Source organism: Ceratotherium simum, chromosome 20 (genome assembly GCF_057802395.1).
Source record: "Ceratotherium simum simum isolate JZ-2026a chromosome 20, ASM5780239v1, whole genome shotgun sequence".
Lineage (NCBI taxonomy): Eukaryota > Metazoa > Chordata > Mammalia > Perissodactyla > Rhinocerotidae > Ceratotherium > Ceratotherium simum.
The window spans coordinates 39,742,351-39,760,929 of record NC_141919.1 but is presented as its reverse complement, the minus strand read 5'-3'; the positions used below and the strand labels follow the sequence as shown (position 1 = coordinate 39,760,929).

General features: G+C 36.3%; 1 protein-coding gene across 5 annotated transcripts in view; it reads left to right on the top strand.

Annotated features, from left to right (window-relative positions):
* Positions 1–18,579, top strand: part of MLLT3 (MLLT3 super elongation complex subunit) — a 254,148-nt gene that overhangs the window by 181,294 nt on the left and 54,275 nt on the right. For all 5 annotated transcript variants that reach the window (XM_087444673.1, XM_087444674.1, XM_087444676.1 and 2 more), the window contains one exon: positions 10,797–11,492. In XM_087444673.1, the coding sequence (XP_087300799.1) occupies positions 10,797–11,492 (696 nt within the window). The remainder of the gene's footprint in view (positions 1–10,796; positions 11,493–18,579) is intronic.

Sequence of the window (18,579 nt, the reverse complement as noted above, 5' to 3'; positions counted from 1 at the left end):
TATTGTATATCCTTGACAACTGATGCTTCACAGTTAACTTTCATATTTACATGTGGGTACAGTACTTCAGTGTATTTTTAATATTAAAGAAAATATTTGTTGGGTTTATTTTTAATGCTTTTTAACAGAAGGCTAGGGAAATGAAAATTTACTACTCCTTATGCTGTTCACCTCAGAACTGAAAGAAATTTTTTCAGTTATTTCCATTTCTTAATTATAAGTATTATTTATAGATTTTATTTTCTTCATCTTTTAATGGTATAGGTACAATGAACAAAACTCAAAATGCAGTCTAAGTGTCCTGAGCTAAATCTGTAGCTAGGACTTGATTGCAGTTTGCTCAAAAAAAAAAAAAGATAAGATAGTATTCAAACCACATCAGAAGGAAAATTGAAATTTTTTTAAAACACAGGAAGATAGCAGTTACTTAGTTGAATAGTTTCTCTGTTTTTCCAACACAAAATTTATTTCACAAAATCTCTGATGTGCAAATTGGTGCATGGAAGGGAAGAGAATATAAAAGTACATTTGAGAGGTTGGAAAAGTTATATCAAATTAATGCATGTACGTGGTTTAAAAGAATTAAATAACAAGGATAGTATTTAGCAAAAACCAAAAGTCCTATACCGTGTTCTTCCCCAATCTCCTTCCCACTTCCTGGAGGGAAACACTGTAACTGTTTTTTTTTTTTTTTTTTTTTTTTAAGTTCTAGGGTTACTGCCAAAGGTTTCCAAACTATATGCTTACGCTTCTGTTTCTACGTGAGGATCTAACCCATTTGCTCCATCTCCTTTTCTTACCAGTGCGCCACTATTTTTAATTCTTGTCTTGGATATAACTTTCTAGATGTTGAACCTAGAACTCTTATTTCTTGTTCCACCAACTGTGATTCTCAACCTTGTAAGCTCAGATTTTCCTCGAGTTTCTTTTCCTTCTCCATTCCTATTTCTACCTTCCATGTTTGTCATCGAAACATTTACTTTTGCATTGTCACAATTGATAACATTGTGTCATGTAATACAAATTTTAGGTTTTCTGTGCTTGTCTGTAGCAATAGTAATTGAAAGCATGTAGTTCCTGCTAGGTGCCAAGCACATTACATATATTATATTACATATATATTATAATACATACATATATATACACACTCAGGCACTTTACATATATTAAACTTATTTAGTCATCAAGTTGACCTTGTATAGGTCACATGATCTCCATTTTACTGGCAAGGAAATTGAAGTCACTTAGCAAGTGGTGGAGCTGAGTAGGTTAATTTCTAAAAGTTGAAAATCAGTAAACATTATTTACAGTTATGACTAGTTAAAATATTTATTCACAGCTAAGATGTATACTGTTATTATATTTTCTTTTTTGTACAGCCATTGATTTTGTGGCTTTAAAAATTATTGTTTTTTGGGCCGGCCTGCTGGCAGTAGTGGTTACATTTGCCAGCTCCCCTTCGCTGTCCTGGAGTTCGTGGGTTTGGATCCTGGGCATGGACGGAGGCACCGCTTGTCAAGCCATGCTGTGGCGGTGTCACATATTAGGTAGAGAAAGATGGACACAGATGTTAGCCCAGGGCCAATCTTCCTCAGCAAAAAGAGGAGGATTGGCAATGGATTTTAGCTCAGGGCTAAACTTCCTCAACAACAACAGCAAAATTATTGTTTTTCTTTATTGCTTCCTTGTTTTTGTGCTAAATGTCTCAAATTCCCTCTCTTTCCAAATACCTCCTATAGAAGCCCTTATAGTAACCTCCAGTTTTCTTATACAGTGACCTCTCCCACTCTGCCCTTTTTGGAGGTAATCATTTATTTTATTTGAGCAGTATAAATTTTTGTCATTTCAAATTATGTAGTGTGGCAGCTTTTGAAAACATTTAATTATGAGATGGAATGTATCTTGCAGTTCTGTGATACTCTTTAAAATAATGAAAGAGAACGTGTTCTGCAGGGATATTATAGGAAAGGTTGATTTTCCAATATCACATAAGCCCTCTGAACACAACTATTTTAATGTCTGTCAAGTTTAAAATATTTATTTGATAACAAAAGACTCTAAGCCACTTGAAATATATACACGAAGAGCCTCTGATTTCAAGATAAGTTATTTACCACCTACCAAAAAGTAATATGTTGCACTCCCTCTACTGGAACAAAGTAGAACTTCCCCTATATAGTTCTGCCTAGATGGCAGGCGTGTTCCATGTTCTTTTAAAGTTGTCAAGCCCCTCCCCCTTTCTACCCATGTTCTTTCATTTCCAGCTCAGGTTATGTTGGCAAGATTGCCAGTTGGTTTTGAAACCAATTGACCTGCTGACAGTTGATAGAAGTATATTGGTTGAGAGTATGGGCATTGGAACCAGACTACCTGGGCTTGAATCTCAGTTCTACCGCTAATTATATATGTGTCTTGGAGCACACTGGTTTCCATGCCTGAGTCTCTTGACTCGTGAGATGGGGCTAATAATAGCTACTTCACAAGATTATTGAGGTAATAATTATAAAACTCCTACATCAGAGTCTGGACTAGTAAGTGTTGAGTAAGCCATTACCATTGCCACCACAACTACCATCACCATCATTGTCACCATCACCATCCTACAATGCAGTAGTCCTCTAAGTGGCCTTTCTTTCTTCACCTTCTACCCACTCCAGCCTCTTTACCACATTGCTACTAGATGATCTTCCTAAAATGAATAGTTCACATTGACTTCCTCCTTAAAGTGGGTCTCCTTTGCTTCCCAGATGTGACTGCTCTTTGTACCACTTATTAAGGCCAGTCTGTCTTACTAAAGAATTGGTAGAACTCATAGCTACCAGGTATGGCTAAGGGAAATTTGTTATTCTTGTCTAGATTCTCTCCTTGAATGATCAACATCATCTTTTATCCTCTTTCATGTTACTTGTTGATTCACGCTTGACTGATAGGATGATTGCTGCATCCTTTGCCATTTGTGCAAAATCCAGACTTACCTGTATTTCTGTAGGTGTAGTTATATCTGTATTCGTTGACTATTGTACAGATCCAGGCAAATTGAGGAATTTGAGGATGTGATTCTTCATTTCCTTAGAACTATCTGCTGCCCCTCCCTGGTCAGGTCTAGAAATGGGATTTTTTTTTCCTTGGGCTGTGGGGGTATTGTAGACTTCCCTCTAACTTCCTGGTTATCAGGTTCAAAAATGGTACAACGTTATTAAAAAATCAAAACAAGTAAAACCTTCCAAAGCATTGTGTCCTATAACAGCAGACTTTTTCTTTTTTGTGTGCATATTAGATATTTCATGTTCTTTTTATGCACAAGCCATTTAGATTGTTAGTGAATGAAAGACCCTCGTCACTATTCTCAGGTGCCATTTCTTTTCCACTTGTGTGATGTTTGTTTAGTCCCCTACCCATTGACTGATAAATATAAGATTTTGGGTCTTGTTGCCTCTATTTAGCCTTGGTGTTTAAATAAATTTTGGTCCATTTTTTTAATTAGTTCTACCAATTGTTGAAATGTTTTTCTACTTCAAAATCTTACTGTCTTATAATAATAATTGTTAATAAAAAATTTATAGTATCAAGTCAAATGGTGCTAAAAAGCCCATAAAAATCATCAGCAGTCCACTTTATTCCACCCCTCCTCTGAACACATGCACATGCATGTGCGCGCACACACACACTCTCTCTCTGTCTCTCTTTTTCTCTCTCAAACTGTTTGGCTATTTCTTTTGGTATTTATCTACCTTCTCTGAAATATTTATAAATTGCATCCCCTCATTAATTTTATTCCTTTTATGATAGATCATGATTTTAAGTTCAAGAAATTTTAAATTCAAGAAACTTCACCTCTTTTAGTTGATTTTGAAAAGTAGATTGTAGATCTCCTTTAAATCAGAATTAACTTGATAAATTTCTCCTTAGAATTTGAACTCTAAATATACATTTAACGCCATGATTTTAAAACATAGATGTTGGTGAAATTTGTTTCTTTTACTTCCTTCCTTGTATTTGATATTACAATGTTTGCATATTTGTGGCTCTTTTTCTTGTTTCTCAAAGTGAGTAATAAGTGTATTTTTATGCTTGGTTTCTGTCCTCTCCACTCCTCTTCTCCTTTTTAAAATAATCAATGCAGTAAAGGCTATACGTATTTTCCTTTGAGCATATGTTTTGCTGTGCCGCTAGATTTTTAATATGAAATGGTCTTTTCATTATTTTCTTTTGACTGATTTCTTTTGTCTTTTTCTTTTTTCTTTTCTTTTTTTTTTTTGTGAGGAAGATCAGCCCTGAGCTAACAGCTGTGCTAATCCTCCTCTTTTTTGCTGAAGAAGACGGGCTCTAAGCTAATATCTATTGCCAATCCTCCTCCTTTTTTTTCCCCCAAAACCCCAGTAGATAGTTGTATGTCATAGTTGCACATCCTTCTAGTTGCTGTATGTGGGACGCAGCCTCAGCATGGCCGGAGAAGTGGTCCGTCAGTGAGCGCTGGGGATCTGAACCTGGGCTGCCAGTAGCGGAGTGCGCGCACTGAACCACTAAGCCATGGGGCCGGCCCTGTTTTTATTTTTCTAATTTTATTAGTGTGATCAACCAATGTAATCTATTCAAACATTTTAAATAGATTATTTTAAAGTTCATTTTATGATACCTTTATGATTGATTTTTGTCTGTGTTCCGTGGGTACATATGAGAACTGTAAGCTTTATTTGAGAGAGAGAAAGTTCTGTATTTAATTATTAAATCAAGTTTGTGGGTTGTTTTAGTCAGTTTCACTATGTCTATACTGATTTCATTTTATTAAATCTGTCCATTTCTGACAAAGATATACCGATTTCTCATTTCAATGAAATATTTTTCAAGTTTTTCTTACATATTCAATACCTTTTGCTTTATATAACTTAACTTTTAAATTGTTTATGCTGTTTGGTCCTCTTAACCCTGAATTTCACATTGTATGATATTAATATAACACTCACGCTTTCTTTTGGGGGCACTTAGCTGATGTTTCTTGGCTCATTCCTTTATTTTAAGCTTTTCTCAGTCATTTGATATTAAATGTTTCCTACGAGAAGTATATGTTCTTTGTCTTTTTAACCCAGTCTGACAGTCTATCTTTTAGTAGGAGAACTCAGCTTTCTTTTTTATTTTAATGAGTAATACTTGATTTTATTACTTTTTACCTTGTTCATTATTTATATTTGTGTCTTTTTTCACTTTTCTGAATTTCACTTTTATTTTCAAGTTGATATTCGTTTCCCAGTTTCCTCTTGTTTTTGTGGCAGTCCTTCGGTACTTTTCCATTTCATTATTGGCCACCTTCCCTTTCAGTTACTCATAATCCAGTTTTTTCCCCTACTTTAACAGAAAAATGATACCAACATTTTCCCTCACCTTGATGTTCTAACCTTCTGTAACTTTCCTAAATTTCTATGGAGATAATTTAATTTTTTTAGGTCCAGAGTTTTGTTAGACTTTTCTGTGTCAGGAATATATATTGAGCACTTATATTATATATTTCTTAGAGTTTATTATCCATTTAGATTTAATTCTGTGTAGAAGGCAATGTCCATTGCAATCCTGTTTCCTCCACTCTCCATCTTCCCACACATAAAAGGTCTCATTTCTGATTCAGTTATTGTTTGGTTAAAATTCCTTCTCAAGTCCTTTCCTTAGGTGAGGCAGTAGGTGCTGTGCTCTTTGAATCCTTAAATTTTGGCAAACGCTTCTTTCACACTGAATGTATGTGTAGGATCTTTGGGTTGTAGAGCTTTTTCTCCCAGCAGTCTAAATATTACTGTTCTTTCTTCTTGATTCCACTGTTACAAATGACAAGTCCAATGTTAATTTGATTCTTTTTTAGTTTTAAGTAATTATTCTTTCTGGTAACTTGTTCTTTTTTTTTTTTTTTTGTGAGGAAGATCAGCCCTGAACTAACATCCGTGCTAATCCTCCTCTTTTTGCTGAGGAAGACCGGCTCTGAGCTAACATCTATTGCCAATCCTCTTTTTTTCCCCCAAAGCCCCAGTAGATAGTTGTATGTCATAGCTGCACATCCTTCTAGTTGCTGTATGCGGGACGCGGCCTCAGCATGTCTGGAGACGTGGTGCGTCGGTGCGCGCCCGGGATCTGAACCCGGGCCGCCAGTAGCAGAGTGTGTGCACTTAACCACTAAGCCACAGGGCCAGCCCTTCTTTCTGGTAACTTGTAAGGTTGTTTTTTTTTTTATCCTTAAGGTTTAGAAATTTTAGCACAATGTTCTTAAGCGTGTGTCTCGTCTCTCATTAGTCCTGTCTGGATCTTGGAGAGCCCTGTGAGGTTGCAATTCAGTCTTCTCTTTAGTTCATGGAAATTTTTTTCCATATTACTTTAACACTTGCTTCTCTTCTATTTTTTTCCTTTTCTTCCTTCTAGAGACTCTTCTGGAACTCTTCCTATGGTTGATATGTTAGTTAGGTTTTCTCAATCAGTTCTTCAAGTCTCTTCTCTTTTCCCTTAATGATTTTCATCTCTTTGTATTTTTACTTTATGCTTTGAGATTTCTTCCAGTTGATCCTTCATGCCACTGGTTAGAGTCTCTTTTCTCCTTTAATTTATCTACTGAATTATTCAGCTTGAGGATTTTCTTTTTAAATTTTAATTTTTTTTAATCTTTAGAAATTATTTTTTGTTCTCTACTTGACTCACCTTAAGTAGTCATACTATTTTTGATCTCAGTATTTCATGTGTGTCCTTTAGAAGTTAGGTCTGCTCTCTCCTACCTTACGTACATTATTTATATGTGCATTGGGGTTCAGGTTGAGCTGTTAGGGGACTTTAGGTTGTTGTAATCCTGTAAGTAATGAAAAGTACCGGCATCTCAGCCTGCACTTAGCAGCAAGCATATGGTGTATTTCATGTGAATGCACCTGGAAGACTCTGTGTCTTCCTTCTGGTCTCCTTGTATTCCGCAGGCTCTGGAGTAAAGGGGACTTCTTCCTCTTATTGAGTGCCTCCTGCATGCCATTGGGGCCAGAGAGGTTGTCCATACTTGTGCAGCTATCTCTGTGAAAAACTCTTCTGAGTCTTGCTTGGGGCCCAGAGCAGAGCAAGCCCCGCACCAGCCCTCTCTCAAGATGCCTATAGTCTCACGGCCACATTCTTTAGGCCCCGCCCACTGCCTGCTGGCCCCTGGAGCTGACTGGTTTAAGAGAGATAAATGAGTTTGATTTGGGATTGAAGTGAGGGGAGTTAAGTTAATCCAAGGTTCTTTTTTTCTCCAGAATCCTGAATTTTTATACTTTATTCATAGCCTCAGATGGTATTTCATCCCTCTGTGCCATTTGTCATATGTTTAATGACATTACAGAAGAGACTTCTATTTTGAAAGCCTGTCTTTGAGTGTCATGGGTCGTATGCATAACCTCCTGGACTATCCTACTATTTCTAGCAAGTGTCTTTATAAGATGTACTTTGGACTAAATAAACTTTTTTGGGAGAGTTTATTGGTTTTGGATAAATAAAGCTCTTCTGGGAGAGTTTATTTATCTGTATGCAAATTTCTTTGAACAAGATGTGAGCGATCGGAAAATCTTGTACAATGTAGAAGCCAGTTAAAGTAGGGCAGAGACCAAAAATAGAAGGGTAGGTAGAGGAAGAAACAGGAGCTGGAGAAAGAATCAGCTTTTGAGTTATCAGTGATACTGGGAAGAAGACATGGGGATAACATGGAAATTGAAAGCCACATATAATCAGAAAACCTTATTCTGGCTAATAGTTACAACCTATTCTTCTCTTAAACTGGAGTTGCTGACAAGTAGTATTAGAAGAGATTATACATTAAAGGGACAAATTCTGTTCCAGAAAATTAAAACAAGGAAGCATTCAGTAGAATCTTGAGTGGATGAAAGAAAATACTGTACCCTATATTCACAGGTTGTAAAGTTAGTAGAAATATATGTATATTTATGTTTAAAAAGTCATTTGCCTTAAATATTTGAGATTTGAATTATGCACACATGCTCTCCCTAATATTGATGTTCAGTTTGTCCTAATCAGCCTCAGGCAAAGAGAATTCGAATTATACAATATGTGTAAACTTCACATTGAATAGTAATTAGTGTGTGCTGCTTAGTGGCACTTAATGTTGAGATTAATAGTTCAGTAAAAATTTTAAAAAACCAGTGACTTGCTCCCCAATTTATATGGGTTCGATAGGCTGAGAATCAGTGAAAGCTTTTATTCTGTCAGTAGCAATTTAATTCCTGACTTTGTATCTAAGCTTTTTTTTTTGTACCTTTATTACATGTAACAATATGGAGTCAGGTTACATACATTTAAACTTTACCATTTATCACAGGCCCAGGCCAAAGAAAATGTGGCCCTATGGAATAGAAACCATTCTCTCACCTTTTTGTTATTTTCTAAATTTTTATTTGTCTGAGATGTTATGGAATGTGTTTCTCTTCTTAATTCTGAGTTGTCTTAGCTTGAAGAAAGCTTTTTGGTAAAGTGGAAGGAATAAGAATGGCTGGGTTACTTGCTTATACCATGATTTGTTGGATGGGTGAAAAGGTGACAGTAGGCATTAAATACCTAGAACAACGTGGGGAGTAAAATGTTATAAAATTTCTAGAGTTTTGTACTTAACATCATATGTATGTAATTAAGACAAGAACTTGAACTTTCTATGACACAAGAATCTATGTCATATACTACTGTGTACTTTGCGAATTCTAGTTTGTCCAACAAAACGATTTTAAAAATAAATCATGGAAAGACTCTTATAAAAGTCCATTTTTTTTTTTTTTTGGTGCTGAAATGTTACTATCTTTTAATGCTTTACATTAGAAAATATGTTGGTAGGTTAAAATTTGTGTATTTTTAAAAGTTACATTTATAAAAATATGTGTAATATGCCATGAAGGCTGAATATTAAACAGCAATGCTTGGGTATTCTAGAGCCTTACTTAGAATACTGATTGCAAACTGTCAAAATTCAGTGAGTCAACAAACCAATTAAAAAGAAAAACCCAAGGATATTAGATTTCAAAATGTTCTTCCTTAATTTAGTTTATCCATTATACTTTATTTTAATTATTCATAGTATTGCTTAACATGCCAGGAAATGTCTTATAATAGAATTTATAAAATAATGTAGTTTCAGTAATATGAATGCTGTCTTTAGCATTCAGCTTTTAAATCTCAGATTAAGATGTTTTATGAGGAATTATCTAGTTTGATGCATAAAAGCATGTCTTTATTTAGTAGCTTTATCCATTTTAGAATTTTGAAACCAAATGCTCACTTGAGAAAAATAAATGGAAGAATTGGTATATGTCATTTTGTTGTTGTTGAGCAAATAAGACAAAAAAATTTGTAAGAAGAAAAAATACATACTCCCACTGACATAGAACAATAATGTTTCATTTTGGGTATTACTTTCTGATGCTTATCCATATACATACCTTTTTTTTTTTTGGCACAGACCCAACAAGTAGATTCTTCATTTTAGTGAAAAGCATAGCCCCTGCCTACTCTCTTTCCTCTATCATGCTAGATATTTAAGAAATACAGGATTGGTTTACATATCATTGACCTTAAGTGGGTGAGTTAGAGGTGAAACATAACAGGCAAGCCTGAAGATGTAAATTCTAGTTGAAAATTTGGACATTTATTTGTCTTTGGTTCCATTAGGAGGTGAAAGTAAGCAAGAAAGAGCTCTTCTTTTAGTATTGGTGTGGATTTTTGCGTGTCCAAGATCTACTTCTGTTTCTTATTCTTACTATTAGTGGTAGAGGTTCACAAGTATGGTAAGTATGGATTTAGATTTGTTCCTAAATAGAAAGATTATATATAGGTTATATATTCTGAGGTGTTTATATGAGTGAAAAAATTGGTAACATATTTAAAATGAAATAGGCAGCGATTAACTCTTTCCTCATGATTACACAACAGTAATTGCTAGACTTTTCAGTTCATTTAATGACCATTAGGTAAAATCTTTGTTCTGTTAGATTTGTTTTTTTCCTTCGGTAGTGGATGAATGGCATATTCCATAACTGATGAAGTCTGGATGGCAAAAAATAATTGCTTTTTATCTCAAACTGAGAATTATTTTATTTCTTTTTTGGGTCCTGTGAGTCTTTATATTAAAAAGCCATTTAACATTTAATATCATCTGGCCTCACTATGTGACCCTGGACTATTTCTCTACCTCCTTCTCAATCTTTGCTGTAGCTGGATGCTACTCCCCAAATGTAATCTGTGCTTTGATCCTTCATTGTTTTAGTTCATTCTAGTCCTTGGTCTCCATGTACTTTTTCATTCTTTTCTTTCCAGTAATTACCAGCCTATCCTTGAGGACCTAATTCAGGTGTTAATTCTCTATAATTTTCTTTTCCCCACGCCCCCCCCAATTAATTACCCTCTTTCTTTTTGTTGTCATAGCACTTATAGGTGGTTCTGACAACAACTATGAATCGTAGAGATGTCATCGTTATTAAGAATGGGGACCATGTGTTATCCATCTTTGTATTTTCTAGAACAAGCATTTAGCGAACATTTGTCGAACTGAAATGTTTAGAACGGCATGCTTCTCATGATTAAGAAAACAGCTTGCCTCATTGAATTCCTTGATCATAGTTGCCCTCATTCACAGTGTTTCTCACACACCCTATTCCCACCTGTTACGCTGTGGTTGTTGGTTTCTATTAAAATTAATTCGAGAGCCATCAGAGAAGGATCGTGTGGATCGAATGCAGGGAAACTGGCTCTGACTCTTCATGGATGCTGAGTTTTGAGGATTTCATTTTCTTCTCCCCTCTTTGCAGGACCCTAATAGGAGTGTTCATACCAGCAGCAGCAGCAGCAGCAGCAGCTGCAGCAGCAGCAGCAGCAGCAGCAGCAGCAGCAGCAGCTGCAGCAGCAGCAGCAGCAGCAGCAGCAGCAGCAGCAGCAGCAGCAGCAGCACCAGTTTTTCAAAGCCTCACAAATTAATGAAGGAGCACAAGGAAAAACCTTCTAAAGACTCCAGAGAACATAAAAGTGCCTTCAAAGAACCTTCCAGGGATCACAACAAATCTTCCAAAGAATCCTCTAAGAAACCCAAAGAAAATAAACCACTGAAAGAAGAAAAAATTGTTCCTAAGATGGCCTTCAAGGAACCGAAACCCATGTCAAAAGAGCCAAAACCAGACAGTAACTTACTCACCATCACCAGTGGACAGCAAGATAAGAAGGCTCCTAGTAAAAGGCCCCCCATTTCAGATTCTGAAGAACTCTCAGCCAAAAAAAGGAAAAAGAGTAGCTCAGAGGCTTTATTTAAAAGTTTTTCTAGTGCGCCACCACTGATACTCACTTGTTCTGCTGAAAAAAATAAGATAAAAGATAAATCTCATGTCAAGATGGGAAAGGTCAAAATTGAAAGTGAGACATCAGAGAAGAAGAAATCAACTTTACCGCCATTTGATGATATTGTGGATCCCAATGATTCTGACGTGGAGGAGAATATGTCCTCTAAATCTGATGTGAGTAGTCTTGTTGGCTTCCCTCCATTCCTTTCTTCGAGTCCAGATTTTATTTCAGATAGCTTCAGGGTAAAGAATGAGAGAAGAAAATGACAGTTGAACCATAAAATGGTAGCATGGAAGTGCCTAGAAATGAGTTTCCTTAACTAATGGAAAGAAGGAAATGAAATCATTAAGAAATCTGCAGATTTTTAGGCTGTGATTTAAGTTGTTAAACGAAAGATATATTCCATAGTATAATAACGGGTCATTTGAATAGCATCAGAAAAATTTAGATGCTCATTAGAGCTTAGTTACTGTGCTTTTCAATGATTGCTGATTTAGGAAAGTGAAAAGAATGCAATAAAACTTGAATATAAGGGAAAATAAATTTAAAAGAGAAACTTAGAAAATATTAGGGTGCAGCTATAACGTTGACTTTTTTGATCAGTGGAATGAAGTAATTTGTTTACATAGATGGAAAGCTGGTGGTAGTATTTTTTTAAAGAGTTTTATGGAGGCAAAATTGATGTAACAATATACAATATACATTGAAAATGTATAATTTGATACATTTTTACATATATATGTGCCTGTGAAACCAGATGGCGATATTTTGAAAATGAAATATTTAAATTTTTTTTTCATTGTATAGCCACTGATTTGAAAGGGGTGAGATATGTGATCTTCTTTACAAGTTTTTGCTGATGGGTGGGATTATCTTTTGTGGGTGCCTAAAAGACCATCTAATATGCCCCCCAAATGTTATCTGATGTTGAGATTTAAACTTATAATTACAGATTTCTCAGAGTTAAGAGATTTTCAGGTTATCTATTCCACCTACCAGTGTAAGAAGTCTTACACTTCGAGTGACAGGACTGTTAGCAATTCAAAAGGTATTTGATTCTATTTCTGGAGAATGAACATGGTTATCCCCTCCTCGCTTTTCCTTTTTCTCCAACTTTGCCCTCCTACTGTTACTTATCAGTCATGATCAGTCCTAATAATCTCCTTACTTTGGCTTGTCTATATTTATAGACAATGGCCAAGGAAGATGTCTGGCTAAAAATTGCTGGCAATTTTAGAATACTTCTCTTTCTGTCCCATAGGGTTGCCCGACAAATGTTCTTAGTTCAAATGCTGGCAAGGAGTAGGGGGCCTTAGTAGCAGATTCTCTCTTCTGCGTTTGCACTGTCCTGAGTAGAAAGTCAGCCAGGGTTAGGACATGGCATCAGTATTGATCCTCAGAGATCCAGAGACCACCTCCTCCTACCCCCTACTTTCTATGGCTAATCTCAAAATTTTAATGGAACATCCGATTAGGAGCAAAGTAGCATATAAAATACTGGAGATTCGGTAATTTGTTCCAGTGTTTGGTAAAGGCTTTCTAGTGATAGTTTGTGAAATGGAGATGAAAGCTAATGGGTTTGTTCCAATATCTCAAGCATTTATTTTTCCTCCTTTGCTTTTTATTTCTCCTCTTAATTCAAAACTTGCTCTTAATACAGATGTTACTTGGAACTTTTTTTGTATGTTTAACTTTTATTTCACATCACCCTGAAACGTTCATTGATGCTGTTGGGATGTGATTAACTTTTATTTCAAATCACCCTGAAACGTTCATTGATGCTGTTGGGATGTGATTAGTCATCAAGTTTGTCAAGTTTAGCAACTTTGTCTTTCCATATTCTGACATGTTGTGATTCTTCTAGAACAGAGGTTTTCAAATTGTGGGTTGTGATTCACTGGTGAGCCATGAAATCAATTTATTGTGTCATCACCAGTATTGCAAAAAAATCGGAATATATTGTAATTAGTATGAGGGTAAGTAAGGGTTGGTGAAAATTTCATTTCAGAGGGGGTATGTGTATATTTCTTATAGTAGGTCATGGTCAGAATTTTGAAAGACATCTTTCTTGAATGTCTGCTGATTTGTGAGAAAACCAAGTGGCATTTTTAAAGCACCACTGAATGCTCTTTCTACATGAAACCATCACAGATGATCTTTCTCTTTAGATAATTCTGTGTATTCTTGTTTTTGTTTGCCTCTTGCTCCCTCCCTTTTATATATGATTTATAAGGGATGGCTCTTCTTTTCATAAACTTTGTGTTGAACTTTGTATATTTATATATCAAGTATATATATATATATGCTTGGTATATATTTATCCAAAGCAATACCTCAATAAATCTTCTGGAATGAAGAGTTAGAATTGTAATTCCTTACAGTAGGTAGCAAATTTTCAAAATGATTCTTGACATTTTAGAGCCACATATCCAGTGATCCTAACAGGAGTTTTTGTAATATGCTCTGCATATCATTACAGAGAAAGCCTCTGAAGACATTTGGGTATTATTTGGGTGTTAAACTCAGCCTCTGTACTTTCCTCATCAGTTATCTGGTAGTGGTAATGCTTCCATTGTTGCAGCTGTTGGTTTAATTCCCTAACTATAGGTGGTGGAACAGAAGAGAATTGACAAGAGTGGTTCCAAGTAAGCCAGGACCCAAAAGACCTTTTTGTGAGCAAAGAAGGATATAAGAGGGCTGAAATTCCCTATATCCAATAGTAAAGATAGCCGTTGTTTGGCCTTTCTCCTACCTGGTGTCCCTCCTGTGGGCAAGACAGAAGGAACAGGAGGCAATTGTAATGGAGAGCACTCCATTACAGCCCATAGCCTCCCTTGGCCAGTAATATTTGGAAGCTTGGGGCTGGCCCAACTTCAGGGGGCACCACATTGTCTTGGTGGTGAGTGTGTCTGCATCTGAGTAAGTGTGATCAGATGACCTGATCTCTCTAAAGTCCTTTCCAGCTTCCTTATTTGAATATGAGCCAGATTTATGTTCATTTGTTGGGGGATGGGGTGGAGGAGTAGTAGACATAGCGAGAGAGATTGTGGACTTTGGAAACAGAAAGAAGACACAAAAAGATATGGTAAGAGTGTGAAGAATTAGGAATGGCTGGGGAAAACAGATTATTTATCTGGTATGTCTGTAAAGAAAACATCTTGCCTTAGGTATAGGTTAGTTACAATTAAAAGGAAGAACTTTTTAGAGAACATTTTCCATAATTAAGTTAGATTCAGATTTTTGTATAAAAATAAAAATCAGTGGTAATAAGATGGATTAGGAAGCTTAGATTGTTGATTCATATGGTTCTTTTTGGTTAAAATTTTTATAAACTTTATATATGAGAAGAGAAAAAGAAGTGCATCCATGGATTGTATGCCTGCATGTTTTGTGAGAGATCACTTATTTGTTGATAAGTGTTTAGTTAGGTAGGTAGGTAGTTAAGTGAGCAAGGAATTAGGAGTCTGCACTCTGAGGTCAGACAGGCTGAGTTTTGAATCCCAGCTCCCACAAGTGGAGCAACGATGGGCAAACGATTCAACCTTCCAGATTTCTTAGTTTCTTCTTTTGTGAAATGGAGATCATAATAGTATTTACTTTGCAGGATTATTGTGAAAATAGTCGATCTGGGGAAAGCACTTAACACACTAATCAAAAAATGTTAGTTATCCATTGTTATGTGTGATTTGTCTTCTGGCAATCTTTATAACCTATAGCTTTGAAAGAGATTTTTTGATATTCAAAAATATGGCAGAATTCTAGTATCCTTCTCAAGTGTGGGGGTTATATGTCTTAAAGGGAAGAAAGTATTTGGAGTATATGTCACGTTGCTCTGAATTTTGTCTTGAGGGGGTATATGACCTTGATATTGATATGCATGTATTACATGGTAACTGCAAAAATACAGGATGAAGAGTTTAAGTTTTAAGTCAAAAGTTAAGCCTAAGTTTCCCAGGATCCTTTAGCTTTTTAATTAAATGAGATAAAGGACAAGAACATACCCAGCACTTCATTGAGTAGGCACTTGGTAGTTTTTTTATTGCTGCTACTATTAAAAGAAGACTTCCTAAGAAATGATTTATCTGTGGATTACCATTAATATGACCGAAAGAATAGTGTTTAAATACATTTTGCAATTCCTGAAATATTTCTCATTTTGTAAAGAAATCTAATATTGTCACATGACAGTCCATCAGTAATTTTCCCATACAGAAGGAATCGGGAGGTGGTTGGGGGTGTGGGTAGGCAGGCGGAAGGACCGTTTTATAGTGGGTGAGCATTTACCAAATACAGAACACATGATAAGGGCATGTTTTTGCTATGTACATAAATGTTAGCATTCAGAATATTTTACATTCAAGAATTTAGGTAATTCCCGTTAGAGTAAAGCTGTTCTTGGTTTAGGAATTCATCTTTTGGGGGCCATAATGCTCACTTATGGAAAGTGACTGTTCTTACTAGTGACTGACACTAACTAGCAGCTAGAAAGGATGAGGATCTGAGTGTATCAGTGTCAACTGAAAGTTTATAATTGTGGTTTGTATTCACTTGTTTAATTGGCAATAAAAAAGAACCCAAATATCTTTCCCTCCTCCTGTCATTCCCTTGGTTTTGTTTTCCACATCATTCTGCGTCTAAAGAGAAGTCTATTGAGTTGATCTTGTTCTGTGATCTGAGAAAATTTGGTATTCGTAGCAGAGAAGGAGGAAAAAAACAGTAAAAGAAAATTGAAATCACCACTTAAGATCAGATTCAGTTATGATAGTAATTTCCTTGTTGCCTTCACTGTTTTGCCTTGCTTTATAGAGATTGAATCATAATTTAAAAGTGCAGGAGTTAAAAGTTTTAGTCCTCTTTCCTTGAAGATGGGCAGATTCCATTTGCTAAAATGTTACATACTTCAACCTGCGGTGTGAGAAATAAGATTCTAGTCATGTCTTTTGATAGTTTTGGCTCACCAAAGTGTTTTCTTGGATAAAATATTGAGGCAGAAAGACAAAATCTCATCAGATGGTGGCATTTTTCCCAAGGGTGGGTGGTGGTTCAGATACAAGATAAAGACTTCAAACCACCTTAGCAGAAGTTTCTTTCGAAAAGAAAAAAAGGAAGGAGAAGGAAAAAGAAACTTCCCTTCTTTTGTTGTGCCTCATTTCCTCCTGCCTCACCCTGTTCCTTGCCCTGCTTAAACTGTCTGGCGCTGGCAGTAAACGTCCTCCTCCTGCTGTTGAAGCATTGGCCTTAGGTTTTTATGTGATGGAAGGTTGTCGCAGTCAGAGAAGAAGGTCTTTATTGTGTTTTCAAAGTGGCTTTTTAATGACTTGTAATTCCAGCACATACAAGAGCTGTAAAGTCTGTAGGTATGGTGAGCGAGCAGCTGGAGAGGCCATTCATTAAAGGGCTGCCCTGACTCTCCAGGGGGGGCTCTCCTTCTGGACTCCTGTTCTCTGCATTTTATAACTGGAGGTAAAAATACCTGAAGGGTTGCAATTCTTCTTCTGGTAGATTCGGCTCAATGTGGAACATTAATGAAAACAATTGGAAGAAAGTTAACTTTGTTGGGTGCACAGAGATATTTTACCTGACCTGGTCGTCTAATGCTTTTTTATTTGTTTTCTGTGTTAGATGTGATCAGATGGAGGAGGGTGCAGTCTAGCCAATCAACTGTTCCTTTATTCAACCACATTCCTGATTTATTTCAAAAAAGGATTTGAAGCAATTAAAAGGGAGATTTTTTCTTTAAACTGAGTTAGAGGCTCTTTCTTTTTCTTGTTTGGGTACCATACTAAGCCCAAATGGTTTTTCAATTTTTAAATTAAATACTTCCTTGGAAGCCCTTAGATAGCTGGGAGTTGTGAACAGACAGGGATCCCTAACATTGCAGAGTTGGTTGTCATCAACAGTTGCCAAAACTCAGCATTTTCCCTCACCTGTATTGAAGTGTATCTCTCTCCCAATAAATTCCATGATCCTCCTTCAAGAAAGCTGCATCACCCATTCAGTGCATCATTGTTTCTTACTCTAGGGCCCATGATCTTTATGTAATTGTCCCATCTGTCATCTTTAGACACAAAGTTAAAGATGTGACTCAACATGGTATTTGCAGGACTAGCTTTACCATCCCATAGGGATGCCTTATAGCTTAGTTAAATGTCCTTGAGTCCTTCCTATGCTCTAGTCACCCTGCTAAGCACTTGACTTGTTTTAACTCATTTAACCCTCAAAACAACTCTGTGAAATAGGTACTATTATTATCCCCATTTTATATATGGGGAAACTGAGACTGAAAGTTAAGAAACTTGCCCAAGGTTGTTTAAAAGTGGTAGAGCCAGAATTTTATCCCACTTGGTAGGGAGTGCACTCAAGAGGAATTTTGGGGTGAAGCAAATCTTATTTTCCCATGAATTCGTATTACAATTGTGGAGATGTACTCCATGAAATTGGCATCATATTCTTGTTCCATTTATGAATCTTATTTCTTTGGCCTACCCATTGGTTTGGGCTTTACCAACAGCCTTCAGGAGGTGACAGGTTGTCCTCATAGATGGATTTGGCACACACAGCCAGAACTGAGGGAAGAGGTGAAATATCTAGGAACCTCTCACTTATATATGTACTTGCCTAAAATAAAACAGACCCTCATGGTTCTGGATTTTACATTATTATAATATATCATTAACACTATTTGCTTTCTCCTGGAATTTTTCCCACTTGCTTTTGCATGGGAATTTATGTTTAACAGAGCTGAGCTGCAATATCGAGCTTTCCCAGAAGGTGCCACCAAATAACAAATGGTGTCCTCCAGTTTGAAGATTCTTTCTTTTGGAATCTTCTAGTTACGTTTTGTAATTTCACTTTATAGTGTCTCTAAGTTATACAAAATGTAGGCTCTGCTTTCTTTGAATTAGGAGACAAGATAATGCAATAGCATTGGTAAAGCGTGGTTTTCCTTTGGTGTCTATGTAATTATTTAACCAAGCTTGAGAAGTTGTTCTCAGTGGGTAACAATTTATGACTGTAAACTTTCAAGGCAGTGTCAAGGTCCACAAAGAAAAATCACCCCTATGAGCCTTCTTTAGGTCACTAAAGGTGACTGCACAGTGAGATGTTCCCAGATAAAGTCAAAGATCCTTCTATTAGGCAAGAGAAAATGGAAAAGCATTTACTAAAGTGTTTGGAGACAACAGGCTTTGCCTTTGAATTCTGAAGACATGGAGGATGGGAATGTTGGGGGACCTGGGATAGGGAGAAACATTCAGAGTC